Source organism: Peromyscus californicus, unplaced genomic scaffold (assembly GCF_007827085.1).
Source record: "Peromyscus californicus insignis strain IS unplaced genomic scaffold, ASM782708v3 Scaffold_20__1_contigs__length_68692818, whole genome shotgun sequence".
Lineage (NCBI taxonomy): Eukaryota > Metazoa > Chordata > Mammalia > Rodentia > Cricetidae > Peromyscus > Peromyscus californicus.
In genome coordinates, this window is record NW_026294503.1 from 32,490,676 (window position 1) to 32,504,878 (window position 14,203).

Genomic DNA, 14,203 nt, shown 5'->3' on the forward strand with positions numbered 1-14,203 from the left:
TGGGAGCTTGTTGGTGAACACAGACAAGACCATAGTTAACTGTTTGGACTGCTAGGGAGAAAAAGGTTGTGGCATGCTGTGGGGCTGGGAAATGATTGATTGTTATACCGATATAGCTTCCTAGAGAAGTGGGGAGTGGTTAGCCTTGAATATTGAAGAAGTTTTGATGAGCAGCAGAGAGAAAAGGACGAGTATTTCCAAACAATGCTCCAGAGGCACCTTAAGGAAGCAATTCTCAATCTATGGGTTGCGACCCATTTGGGGTTGCCTTTCAGATATGCTGCATATCAGATATTTACATTATGATTCATAAGAGTAGCAAAATTGCAGTTATGAAGTAGCAATGAAATAATTTTGTGGTTGGGAGTCACCACAACATGAGGGACTGTATTAAAGGGTCCCAGCATTAGGAAGGTTGAGAACCATTGCCCTAAGGAGACAAACACTTTAAAGAGAGGCTATGTGTCTACAGTATGTGGTTGTGGTTGTGAATACAGGGCATCCTGGTGTGTTTTGTTTATGCAGAGAGGACATTCTGCTATCCAGGCAGCATGCACAGATGGTCTTGTTTGACCCGAGGCAATGAACCAGCATATGAAGAAGATAGCATTCTAGGAGAAAATCGCTGGCTTTTCTCAGTGACCGGCACCACCTAGCCAACACTGCCATGCACCAGCACACAGGGCTCACCCCACTGATCCTGGCTTCCCCTTACCAGAATAATGAGTCACCAGGTCCTCTAGGCACTGGAAGGTGAGCCTTGGTGAGATGTAGTACCAGTTGTTGGGCAGGCGGAAGATGCGGTAATGCTTCACCTGCCTGTGTCTCACCGACAGCGAGTAGAAACCTGAAAGGAGAGAGAAGGGGTCAGGAGTAGCCATAGCATCCTACATAGAGATGCCGGCCTACCTAATCCAGGCAAAGAGATGCCCCCTTGGACTTCTCTGTGTGGCGCCTGTCAGCAGCCTCATCAAATTTTTATGTTGGTTCATTGTAGAGCTTTACCTGTGACTTGATCAGCCCTGAAGGAATGGATAGTGGCCTTTCCTCTTGCACCTTTTGGAGGTAAACTCTGTCATCTCCTGCATTTGATTAGAGCAGATAAAGTCTCCGTGGCCCTTGAGTCCTTCCCAATTGTGAGCTGAGATGTTTTAACTGGTGTTGTCCCCTCCAGCCCCTGTATCCCTAATGTCCCCACACTGTATGCTAAGAAAGGGATCCCATAGTTCTTCGCCCTTCATGCTCCCCACTCCTTAATTTAAGCGAGATTTTCGTCGAAAGTTGGAGCAAGTGTCAGTTGGCATGTGTTCTGGGTCATTGAGAAATCTATGAAAGATGTGGCTTCTCCTTCCGTATCATCAGCGAGAGAGAACCCCCTGGCAGGTACCATCACCTCTTGTAGCCTTGGTGTCCCCAAGGGGAAAGTAAGACCCTCGGGCTTAAGTCATGTTTGAGTCCCTCCCTCCCCTGGCCCCACCCTTTAGCTTTCCTGAAGTGGCTCACTCTGGAGGCAGTGAGAGGGGAAGGCGCTCCCTCACTCAGTCTGTGCTGCCAGTAAGGCCTGGGAAGACTGTCCCTGAATACTGTAGAGCGGGTGACATGGAGGCTCCGGACCATGAATGGTGTGTCCAGAGTCACCTCACTGGAGATGGCATCCCTGGATGCAGGCCTCAGCCTCAGCCCCCTGACCACCAGGAGGGGCATGTGTATCTAGTTCCACTTGAATCCTGGCTTTGAAATCACCTACTATGTGACTTCCAGCCATGTTGACAGGAACTAGAAGTGTAGCAAGCAGGTCTGCATTGGCAAGCAGAAAATCATCAGAACTGTGACTACCCAATGGGAGGGGTCTGCTATCTGGCTCCACCCTCTGCTAGTCTGCCTGAAGACCGAGGTTAGTGTGACTTGGGGTGAGCTGTGATGCCCTGGGTCTTCCATCCCCGGGGTCATGTTAACCTTGGAGACTTTGAGTGCTCTGTGTGTGGAAACCCCTGAGACCTACATATGGCTTCTGTCTCTGATTTGCTCTTAGATACATAGATTTTGGAGAGAAAGTTGCTCTGGGACATCTATGGTTACAAATTACAGTCCCTGCTTCCCCAGAGCTGAGTGACCTTCTCCAGCATCAAGTGGCTCCTAGTCCTTAATAGGTCCTGGAAAAAACCTCATAGATACCATGGTTTCTCTCCTGTGAATGAAAAACAGGCTGAGAACTTGAAAGCTTTGCTTTCCTCTGTTTAAAAAGGCCACAACCCTAGACAAAGAACTACAGGCCACTAAGGAGTTCTGTGAGCAGGAGAAATAGCCCCCCCCCCCAGGAAGAAGCACAGCAACTGGTTATCCATACCAAATGGTCAGCCTTGAAAACGTACATACAAGTAACGTTATACAGACTGAGCAGGTTTTACTTAGGTGTTTAGGAATATTTATATGCACACGTATATGTATATACATGTTAACAATTACAGAAAAGAGACCATGAATTTGAAAGAGAATAAGTGTGTATGGGGGTGTGATACATGTGAAGGTTTGGAGGGAAAAAAAAGGGAAGGGGAAATTATGCAATTACATTATAATCTAAAAAGAAGAAGAAACTAAAAAATATTTTAGATTGCAAAAAATTAAAAAGAGAAAAGAGACACATCAGTACTGACACTACCCTTGGGCCCCTGCTTGCGCAGTGACAAGGGCTTGGCTGTTTCTTTTTTTACTGACACAGGAAATCAGAATGATAATGATCTCTGTGAGTTTACAAGCTCACACCTGCTTGCCCTTATTCTCTGGGATGCCCCATTTTTTCCCAGCACAGAGGTAACTGCCGCTGAGGGCCTGTGCACAGCGAGAACATTGTGTACACTCCACTTGACTCTTACACGACTTCTCAGATGAGCACAGTTCAGAGAAGTAAACAGTCGGCCCAGGAACAGAGCTGGTGAGCACAGGCCGGGCCCAGACTGATGTCTCTGGTCTGTGTGTCAACACGCTGCCCAGGTCTGCCATTCACATGTTCTCAGTTGATGGAACTATAGCCTGCCTTATTTCTATCCCCTGCTCTCATGGTGGGTGTGCCACCAGGGAGCTGACCATAGGACTGGGTCTATTTATGGGTGAGAAGGAGAACAGATCCGTAGCAAGGCAGCCACCGAGAGATAATGTGCTGTGTGGCCACCTGGGGAGAAAAATGGCTCACCTTTCTTTGTTTCACTCTCCCGGATCATGAAGGAACCAATCTTTGTGTCTGGCAATTGCAGCAGCTCCTCGGCCTTGTCCCTGCCCAGTCCTTCAAACAGCCAGCTAGGGGTGAAGAGGACAGCCTTAAGTGGCCACAAGAAATCAAGGCAGGCTAACACAAGAGTAAACACAAAGTGAAGACTAGTTACCAGAAAGCTGCCAAAATTCCACAGATGAGGGAAGCCAACTGTTGATTCATCCATCCATCCATCCATCCACCCATCCATCCATCCATTCATCCATCCATTCATTCATTCATTCATTCATTCATTCATTCATTCATTCACTCACCCATTCTGCAATCTTTCAAATGAAGTGCTCTGAGTAGCTGTTTGTACCCAGTGTTAGGTAAGGAATGACTAGGAATATAAACTATATATGATATTTCTTGGTCTGTTTCTCAGGCCTGACTAGAGCTGGCTTTGACCTTGTTATATCATATTTGTACACTGTGTGGTGCTACCCTGTGCCGGACACTTCTGTGCATCCTCTACACTCTACACCCTGCCAAAGCGACACTCCCAGGATTGTGCTGTCCTATTTCTTTTTGGTGTCTAGGGCATTGTACTCGAACAGGTTTAGGAATGACAAAGTGGACATGGGAAAGGAGAGAGGTGCGGTGTTGTCCTGCTGCTGAGCAAGTGGCACTCCCTCCTGCTGCTGCTTGCCATATTTAAGCATAATGACCACTGCGTGTTTGTACGGTTCTTACTGTTTCCACGACAGTGGCCCAATAGAAGCAGAAGGGCTGCTTCCTTCCCCAGGGCAGTGACATACAGGGTGCTCAGAGAAGAACACCTTGGACCAGAGCAAGCTGTGTCCAAATTCAGTTGGCCTCTTCTTACTTTTCATATTGAACTCGGACAGTTTTCTGCTGAGGGGGAAATGCGCTGTTGGTAGGTGGTCAGCCTATACCTCACTTTAACAGGGGCACTGTATTTTAGAGAAAGACTACTGCCTGCTAATCCCCAGGTCTAACTCAGGCTGTGAAGAACAGAATAACATTTCAGTCTGCTGCTGCATGATTCACCAAGGCACACCCAGGCTGGGGTTGATTGAAGCAGGCAGGCTGAGCACCCCTGAGCACTGGGTTCTGGGGGCACCACAGGTACAGAAATGGTTCCATTTACCTGTGGGCTCAGCACCATTCATCACTGTCCTTGTTAGAACCATAGTACCTTGTAGTTTTAAATTTTCTAGCTGTTACACAGCGCAACAAAATATACCATGTATTAGTTTCAATGTATATGACAAATACTTAACACAACCAAGCCCTTCTCAAAACGCCACTTACAACTGTGAAAGTAAACACCAAGAGCCATGTAGGGATATGAATTATTTTAGTATATTGCTAGTGTATTAAGACTATAAAGGCTAACCCCTACCCACCTTAAATCTCCTAAATAGGCAAGACTTCCCCTCTGCCACAAAAGAGGAGTCTGAGGACCAGATTGATTAAGCAATTTATCCAAGTTATCATCACCAGTTGAGAGAGCGAAATTGTGCGTTCTGAGGGGCTGCACAACCCCTTAGCATCCTACTGCACTTGTTTGCTTCTAGTTCTATGCTTTGGGAAATGCTATCGCATCTATTAGGTGAGCTGCTTGATAAGACCAGGATTATGTTAGTCATCTAAGTTCTCACCACTTCAGCTCCTACAACTGCCCTGAGACTTCAATAGGTAGGAGTATGTCAGTGTGTGTTCTCTGGGAACGAGCAAGCGTATCAGAGCCCCTGGATTATGAGCAATGTCTAACTCCAGTCTCTTTTGGACATGACTACCATAGGAACCACCTCTGTTCACCTTCCCCACTTTGAGCACAGATGATTAAGATCCCCAACAGTGGAATCAAGAGCTTGCACATCACCTTCCCAGGGGAGGCCTGTGGCGTCTGTCAGGTTCTTGACCACTTGAACAGTGGCGTCGGCTTGCTTCCTGCTTCCTCTCTGTTCTGCATGTTTAGGCTGAGGTTTGGCCTTGGTAGCTTGACAGAGGAGGAGCTTGTGGTTTGGCAAGGAAAAGACACATTCCTAAGACCCTTCTATGGAAGAAGTGAAGCCTGTGTGTGAGTTTGGCAGAGCCCAAAGCCCATGGAAGCCTCCCAGGAGGCTGTGAGGCCCCTGCCTGGCTGCAAGAGCAAACATGTCTGCTCCTGTCCTACAAAGCCCAGTGGACTGGCTGCGCCTCTGTCTGTGGCTGCCTTTAGTCAGGAGTCACAACCAACATTTACAGAAGTGTGCTCCCTGTGCTACCTAGCACCCACCTCATTCTTCTGAGAACCTCCACTTGGGCGGTGTGACTCTGTATTATCACCCCATGACCCTACACTGTGATCTCTACCGAACAACTGAGGATACACACAGAGCTAAGAAGCTTGTTGTCCATAATCTAATGGTCTGGAAGTGACAGAGGCAAGATTTGAACCCAACAGAGACTGGCTTCTAGTCACTGAACCAAGGTGCTTCCTATACACAGTGCTCGAGCACTCGGATATGAGATAGGAACACTACGTGCTGAGCAAGAAGGTCCAACTCGCTTCATTTCACTGCTCAGGAATCAACCCAGAAAGTGGAAGGATTAACCCTGAGCCGGGGTATAAGCAGTGCCATCTTTCCACTATACCGTGCTAGAGCTCCTCTTTACCACATGAGTCATACACACACACACACACACACACACACACACACACACACACACACACACACTGACTGAATGATGCTTTTCAGAAGTGTACTTACCCATGGTACACTCTGGCCACGCACATTCCTGGAATGTAACTTTCCCGGCCAGTGCTGAGAGAAATGGCCTTCCACCAGCCCCCTTCACTGTCGGGACAAAGCAGAGAGGAGAATGTGCTCGGGTAAATGGCAAAACCAAAGAAATGTGGTCATCAAACTGTCCCACGGCAGTGTGGGGCATTCCTCTCTCAAAATCTGCCATCGCCACTCAGGCCTGCCTGTCTCCAGTTAACAATTTAGGTTTCTTGTATGCTTGTATGTGTGTACCTATGTGTGTCAGGGTATGGTGTGTGTGTCATATGTGTGCATGTGGAGGTCAGAAGTGAACCTTGAATGTCATTTCTAGGATACTGTCCACCTTTTTTTTTATATTTTCAATTTATTGTATGACGTATTCCTGTGTGTGTGTGTGTGTGTGTGTGTGTGTGTGTGTGTGTGTGTGTGTGTGTAGTGTGCGTGTGCATGTGAATGATGTGGGGGATGGGGACATGTGCTTACCACAGCATGCATGTGGAAATCAGAGCACAACTCTGTGTAGTTATTTCTCTCTCCTTTCACCTGTATAAGGGTCTGAGGGATCTAACTCTGACCACCAGGCTTGGGCCGCGAGCCCCTTTACATTCTGAGCTGTCTTGCTGGCCCCAACCTTGTTTTTAGGGACAGGGTCTCTTTCTCTCACTATCTTGGAAGTTGCTAAGTAGTCGAAGCTGTAAGTAGGCGAAGCTGGCTGGCGAGGCCTGTCTTTTTCTTCTCCGCACTGAGATTACAGATAGTTGTGTGTGCTCAAGCCCAGCTTTTTCATTTGGGTTCTCAGAAGTTGACCTCGGGTCCTCATAACTTCCATGGCAAGCATTTTACCAATAGAGCCATCTCCCAGCCTAAACGTTTAGTTTTTTTTAAAGCCCGTATGTATAGCCAGCAGACATCGCGCACTGAAAGCCGCCTGGGGAACCTGCTCACATGCTGATGACAGTACCACCCCTGGGGGACCGACAGTTCATTTCCTCAGTTGACATGCACGATTGAAGAGTTTCAAAAACAAAAGCTTCCTGTGCTGGTTTATCCTCTCAAGTATAACCAAACATCCGTTTGTACGTCTCGATCAACGAGACTCTAAACCGAAGGACTAGTCCATGCTACAGGCTGTTCGGAATCATCCTTAAAGATACTGGCAGGAACGAAGGTGGTGTTGTTATCGCCTACAGTGTTTTTGGACCCTGCATCTCCTTCCCAGCATGCCCTAGTGAATAACATCGTCCTGCATATTCAGAAACTGATGAGCTCAGTGGAGGAAGCAAGATTTGCCATAAAGGGGCTCGAATGTTAAGGAGTTTAGATCTATTTGGCAAAGAGCGAAGAGCCAGTGGAGGCTTTAAGTCCCAGGAGTACTTAAAAGGCAGGTCACAGCAGGGGCCAATTTCTCAACGTCACAGCAGGACCAGGACCCACGTAGAACTGGACAACTGACCACGTCTGAAAATCTGATGGGGTTAGTTGGGGGATATACATGTTTTGAGAGGCTCACTCACTCAGAAATCACTCGCAGTTTCTCTCCTCTCCGGAATATTGGGGGGCTGATGTCAGGAGATGGGTAGTCATTCAGCACAGCCAGGAAGTCACTCTCAAGTCCTGGAAAGCAAAGTGGAAGGGTTTTGACTGACCAGGCACAGGAGGCAATTGAGAATAAGGAGAGACGAAAATGCTGGGGGGTGGGGGTTCACCTCTGGAGCAGTGGTTCTCAATCTGTGGGTCACAACCATTTGGTTGTGTATCATGTGTATCAGATATTTACATTACAATTCATGGTACTAGCAAAATTACAGTTATGAAGTAGCAATGAAATAATTGTATGGTTGGGGGCCATCACAACATGAGGAACTGTATTAAAGGGTCTCAGCATTAGGAAGGTTGAGAACCACTACTATGGAACTTCCCAGCTTGTCCTTATGAAGCTCTCCTCCCACCCACCCAGTGTTCCAGGCCGCTTCTCCATGGAGATGGCCTTAAGACAGACCTTCAGGCCTCTGACAGCTACAGAACATGCTCTTAGTACAGGCCCATTGTGGCCACCATATTCCCATCTGAAAAATTGGGTCCAGAGACCTAGAAGCCAGAGTCCCACCATTTGGCTTTATTTCAGGATCTGCTCTGTGGTGTCTATAAGCCTCAGTGTTTCCATCTTAAAAATGGGATAACAGATGAAAGAATGCCTACCCCAGAAGGCTATGAAAAGACTCCTTCTTGGAGGGATTCACATGGCCCTACTACAACTTGAGGTGGTTAATGGGTTGCTCTGGAGAGGGAGTCGTTCCCCTCAGTAGTGTGGCCACTGAGAAGTTGCCCAAACTCCCATAAATATTCCCCTATCTGTGCTCACACACGCGATCCTACTTAAACTAGGTGAGCCATAATAACCAAATAAGAGAGGGCCTAGTTGGAAAGAAGGTGTCCAGCAGGAGGAGGTACAAGGCAGTAGGAGGGGCGGATCTGATCAAAGTACACCACATATGTGTATAATTGTGATAAGAAGACAATCCCTAGTACTGTTTTTCCAAGTGCCTTCCGAAGGCCCTGTGGGTCCCATATCTGTGGCACTTGTGGAAGAGGGTCGGGCTAATGGATTGAGAGTCTCCTCCAGGGCCACAAGGCTCAAGCTCTGTGGTTTAAAAGCCTGAGTGGATGGGCACTATGTCAGCAGGGATTTTAAGTAGCGTGTAATGGTGGATGAAACATGAGTACTTTCTGTTGTAGGTACATTACAATTTCAGTTCCATAACTTGACATCTGAGACTCAGCATGACCTCAATTCTGCTTCCCCCTAATAAGAGCTCACGTATGTATGAAATTTAATGACGTTTTGCAAAGGAAGTGTATATGCTTTTTGGTTCATGTGAGTCCAGCTAGACACAGAGACGCAGTGATAAGATGCCAATCTCCCTCCTGATGCTAAGCAACGTTTGCCTCCATCCTTAGTGATTTTCCATAACTCATATACATCCAAGCAGGTTAGAGTTGGGTTCCTTCTAGGGAAACAGCACACTTACAAAGCAGCACACATAGTTACCGCTGTCCCTGCTAGCTGGGTATCAGAACCCCACACTTCTGGGCTACATCTTATACTTGTTCAATTAATGGCTCTTCATTGAGCCCCAATCCTGAGCCAGCCTCTTCCTGCTTGGTAAGAGGCCACATTCTAGATCCCAGGATCACATGAGCCATTGCTTGTGTGTGGCCTCAGAAAGTTCAGTAGAACCTCAGCTGTGCAGCTGGGTCCCTAGCAAGCCTCTTTCAATGATGTACTCCGGCTCTGAGCTCTCACAGTCTGGAGGTCCTACAGGCCAACTTCTAAATCTCTTACACAGACTGAGCCAAACAGAGATCGATCCTGATGCCGAGGGAGTGAGATGAATGAAGCTTCCAGGAAAGGGACTAACTGCCAGTTGGTGAATGAATCAGAAATCAGTTATCGTGGTGGAATAGTACACGTAGATGTGTTGTTCACTAGGGGAAACTGAGTCATGGGCAAAAAACTATGTAAAAAGTTTGCGAGAGGAAACTGAAAGTGAGCACCCTAATGAGGTCACTGGAGAGGAGTAAGGACTCCCAAGGAATAGCTCTGTCAGACCTGAAAGGTTGGCTCAGTGAGATTGCCGGCCTCAGCCTGTGGATGAATGACCTCCACACTCTGCCTTAACAAATCTTCAAAAAGAGGTTCTTCTCTTTGTGACCTCAATACCACCCCTAGAAATTAGAAGCAGCACTCAAGCTGGATTGGGTTGGAAAGCAGAGGTCCTGAATCCTGATAAGGGGCGGAGCCAGCCTCTGGGGCATGAAGCTGGTGCAAACTTGGAGGTTACTTATAAATAAAACAAAGTTCAAGTGCAGGGGGAGGCCCAGGTCAACAGGGAAGACTGGGCAATGAGAGGAGGGAGGGGAGCGGGTAGGAGAAAAATCTTCTCTGAGAGTCTACCTAGCTATGTGGAGTCCGGGTATCTGACGGCATGCCCCCCTTTCATGTCCACCCCCACCAAGGGTTTCTTATTCTGTAACCATGATAGGCTGAAAATTCTCTTGAGATAGACACACATTTTCCGGGCCTGATGCACCCCAATGTGAAAGAGCCACTTACTCACTTGACTGCCTCAGCTGGGGGTAACAGGCTTTTCTCAGGCTTGTCTTGCTTCTCAGGCCCCACAGCCTCTCCAGATGCTGCTGTCCCTCTGCCCAGTCCCACTGGCTCTCCTCCTCACTCCTACCATCCCCCCTCAGCAACTCCAGCCAGGAGAAGAGGATGATGCTATCGTTTACCTGAGGTTTCTCCTTGGAAGCAATGTCTCAAAGTTGCCCTGGTACATGTATGTGATGGTCAGAGGAATACTCTGCCATGGCTGTGAGCTCAGAGAGGACCCAGCACTTGGGAATGTAATGTCATCCAGCCTTGGGTCCAGCCTGGAGCCTGCCACTTAGAGAATCCTACAGGCATGTGTGTGGAGAACAAGGAGCAGAGCTTCTTTTATGGGTCCTCTGTGCCATGTCCCCAGAGGATTCCGGGCAGAGAAGTCCTGATTGGTTTGCCCACTTATGAAAAACAGGGTTGAAATGACTCCTAGAATACGTCGTCTATGACAAGAATAGAACCTTGACGTAGAGCCTGGGCCCACCAAGGTGTCTGTGGTTTGACGCAGTCGCACTGCACACTCAAGGTTAAAACTGTGAAACCTTACAAAGCCATCTTTTATAGCGTCAGAAACCAAGCAGAACAGAAATAAAGAGAGCACAAAAGCCCATAGTGAATGTAAGAGCTGCAGTGAAAAAGGGGGGAGGGGGCTCGCGAGCGCTGCAGTTGCGGGGTAGCAAAGGCAGGTTCTCGGGGAGTTTCCTGAACAGCAATGTTTTCACAATAATGACAGCGAACTGTCCACCAAGACAGCCTTGCACTTGGGCCTCTGCCTAAGGGTTCTCGCAGGAATGTCATAAGTGCCCCCCATCCCCTTGTCCCCAGAGACACTAGAAGTCATGCAGCCTGACTTAAGCCTCCAGGGACAACACCCTGGCCACTGGGAGCAAATTCAATTGCAGGGTCCCCTGTCTTCCCTGAGCTCGGTCCCTACAGAGAAATAAATATGGGTGGTAGGGTATGAGCTTTCTCTTCAAGACATCTTCAAGCCTGCTCAGAGCCCTGGCCTTATGGAAAGTCGAATACTTATTACTTTTTTATTTAAAAAAGAACTAAATTTTCATGTTGACAAACCACTGCAGACATTCTGACCTAAGTTTAAGCTACCTGATTAGGCAGACATACACGTTTAACATCTAGTCTTCTGGAAACAAAATAGGAGGATGCTATAAACCCATTAGGACTTTACCTTATGTTCAAAGTGGACTTTGATTCCTTTTCCAGAGAGCCGAACATTTAGATCCAACCAGATAGTGAGTGGGGGTAGAAGAAGAGGGTTAAGGAAGGAGGGGCATGATCAAGTTTCAGACTCACAGAACAAATGTGTGCTGGCCACGAGAAGCCCAGAGCATTTGAAATCAGCTGGACTGACCCACATGCCACCACTCAGAGCTCTGGAATTTGAAGGAAGGCTTTTTAACAAATCAGAGCTTAACTTGTTCTCATATAAAAATGGGAACTATTAGAATCTGCCTTGTGGTGGATTATGCAAATCCAGTCTCGGTGACTCACAGGTCATTCCCATCCAGGACAAGCACACTCTTTCACAATCAAGACCAGTTCCAGCCAGATCATCTCAGTGCTAATGCTACCCAGGAATGGCAATGCGAGCATGCGGTACACCTGGTTCATCTAAACACAAACTCTACTTGGTAAGAGGGAAAAGGAAATTCGGAATACCAAATACTTGCTGATACCTGGGGAGTGAGTAGCAGTGGGGAAGAGAATATACAAATATATCACGTAAGGAAGGGAACTGGAGGAAAAAGGAGTCTAGACAGAGCTTACTGGACAGACACCTTACCTAGTTCATAAAGAACAGACCTTTGAGGCATAATTATTCTTTAATGTGTTTTGACCAGCTTCTTCTCTAATGCTAGCACTAGCTCAGTAGCCCCATTGGCGGCTGTAGCAAACACTTCAGCCATCCCTTCCTTCTCATGTTCTAGCCAACCTCATGGGGCACCTGTTCCTATCTGGAGGATGAGGAAGGCAAAGCTGGAGAGAATTAGTGGCATGTCCAGGGAACAGCATAAGACTGAAGATCTATAATTACTGCATATAGTTCTCCATGCACCTTGTGTCCAGGATCTTCTCAGTCAGCACTCCATTGTCCACAGATAAAGCCCAGATCCAAGGGAGCCTTCTGAGCTGGTACAGGCAGCCCATGTGGCTAGTGGGTGCAGGGCTAAAGGACTGAATTATTTCAGCTTCTGCTTTCACACCCTCTTTGAGTCATCACCAAACTCAGGGGCTCCTGCAAGGTCACCATTAGGCCTGACTTTCAGTAACTTTGTCAGGAAGCAACACATGACCAGTGCCAATCAGATGGCACTGCACTTCGGCATGGAGGAAGGCCAACCAAGTTCTGCTGATGGATGTAAGCCAGGTCTGTGGGGCCTATTATCTACAGGCATGGATTTCACAGGGTACTGACTAGCATTTTATGACATTCATGAAGTGTAAAGTGACTCAAAAGTTAAATCCACTTCCTCCTAAAGCCATCCCATGTTCCAGGAGTGGGTTAGCGATATAGAAATGAAAAGACCTAGACCAAGATCTGACTGGTTCTTCGTTTATGGGACCTCTCACGATGGCACAAGAGTGTCTGTGTCATTGAATCTGATGACCTGGCATAGTTCCTCACTCTAGGCACATCCTCTCTCAGAGCACAGGCTTCCCTGGAATATGGTGGACAATAATAAGAGGGACACTGGACACTCCTCTCAGGCCATCCGGTGGTTTAACCTCACTTTTCCCCGATGAACTAGAGGGCTTTAGGAGACTCAACCTTCCTGGCCTCCGTTTCTTCAACTGCAAATTGAAGGGGAGGATAGTGATGATGTGGTTGGGCTATTATAAGAATTAAGAGTCACTCTGAAGGAATTTACATGGGGTATGCTATTGTGGTGGGAGATGCGTGTGTGTATGCAATGGCTCCTGTCGTAAGCATAAAGCTCTTAGAACTGTGTGTGGCACACCTCGGGCACCAAACCACACTTCGATTATTCCTGTCATAAAAATGAGAGCCAAGAGACACCATGATGAGCTGGTCAATCACCTTTTGATGTGTATTAGGTGCAGAGTCGGGACTGTCCTGGGATCTGCCAGCCTTAGGGGCTGAAAACCTACCAGGGCCCGGTAGGAAATACAGCTTGCTGTTTCTATCCACCTTCCACCCACCATCACAGTTCTGCTGGGTCTTGAGATTTCTGTTTCCTTCTTCCCTTTGCCTAGATCAGCTCCTTTTTACAAGAGTTATCAGCAATGTAAATGCATGTGGGATGGGTTCTGAGCACAGCTGGTTTGCATGGTCAACTCTGACATGAGATGTCACTGTAGGTCACACAGTGATGTGGAGGGAAGACCCAGAAGGGGGAGGGGCTTATCACGGCAGAGTAACTAAGTTGTCTTTATGGGGTGGAGGGATGTATATTTCCCCAACATCCTGGGAGCCCCCACCCCGGTTTTAATTAACTCTGTGCTGCATGAGTGTGGCCCAGGGGAGATGTCTGAAGTTTGCATGGGCTGGAAAATTTCACTATTTGTAGTTCTGTGAGAAAGTTCCCAGGGTTTCCAGTTCCACTGCTTTTACACTTGAGAGATGTTCACACTTGAGGAAGGCTCACCCTTGAGGGATGTTCACACTTGAGGGAAGCTCATATTTGAGGGGTGGCCACCTAAATGCAGCCTACTGAGGTAGCTGACCTCAAGTGAGGCTTAAAGTATCCCCACTCTCACTACCAGCTCACAGCTCTTTGCTCTACTATGGTGGTAAGGGATCGTGGAAAAGTCCCTGATGGAAGACCTTGGGGGCCTTCCCCAAGGTCACACAGCTTCTAAAGGACACCACTTGGGACTCCATGGGGTCTTTTGCCTCTGAAGTGTACATTATTCCTACCAAATCTGACCATCTCTTTATGACATTAGTCCTTAGGAATCACACTGATGAAGAATGTTCTAGAAAGCTTAGTTGAGAAGAAAACAGACCATAAAGCCATATGCCCAGGCCTTCACTGTCCTGGCATGTTGAAAGAAGGAGCTTCCAGAAGCCAC

The 14,203-nt window shown here is 47.6% G+C and overlaps 2 protein-coding genes across 4 annotated transcripts in view; one reads left to right on the plus strand and one right to left on the minus strand.

Annotated features, from left to right (window-relative positions):
- The window catches only part of Tg (thyroglobulin), a 184,647-nt gene that overhangs the window by 118,729 nt on the left and 51,715 nt on the right, over window positions 1-14,203 (plus strand). The window lies entirely within an intron of this gene.
- Sla (Src like adaptor) overlaps window positions 1-14,203 on the minus strand; it is a 48,764-nt gene that overhangs the window by 3,075 nt on the left and 31,486 nt on the right. For all 3 annotated transcript variants that reach the window (XM_052747927.1, XM_052747928.1, XM_052747929.1), the window contains 4 exons: window positions 7,500-7,599; window positions 5,971-6,057; window positions 3,191-3,294; window positions 716-847 (listed from right to left, as the gene is read on the minus strand). In XM_052747927.1, the coding sequence (XP_052603887.1) occupies window positions 716-847; window positions 3,191-3,294; window positions 5,971-6,057; window positions 7,500-7,599 (423 nt within the window). The remainder of the gene's footprint in view (window positions 1-715; window positions 848-3,190; window positions 3,295-5,970; window positions 6,058-7,499; window positions 7,600-14,203) is intronic.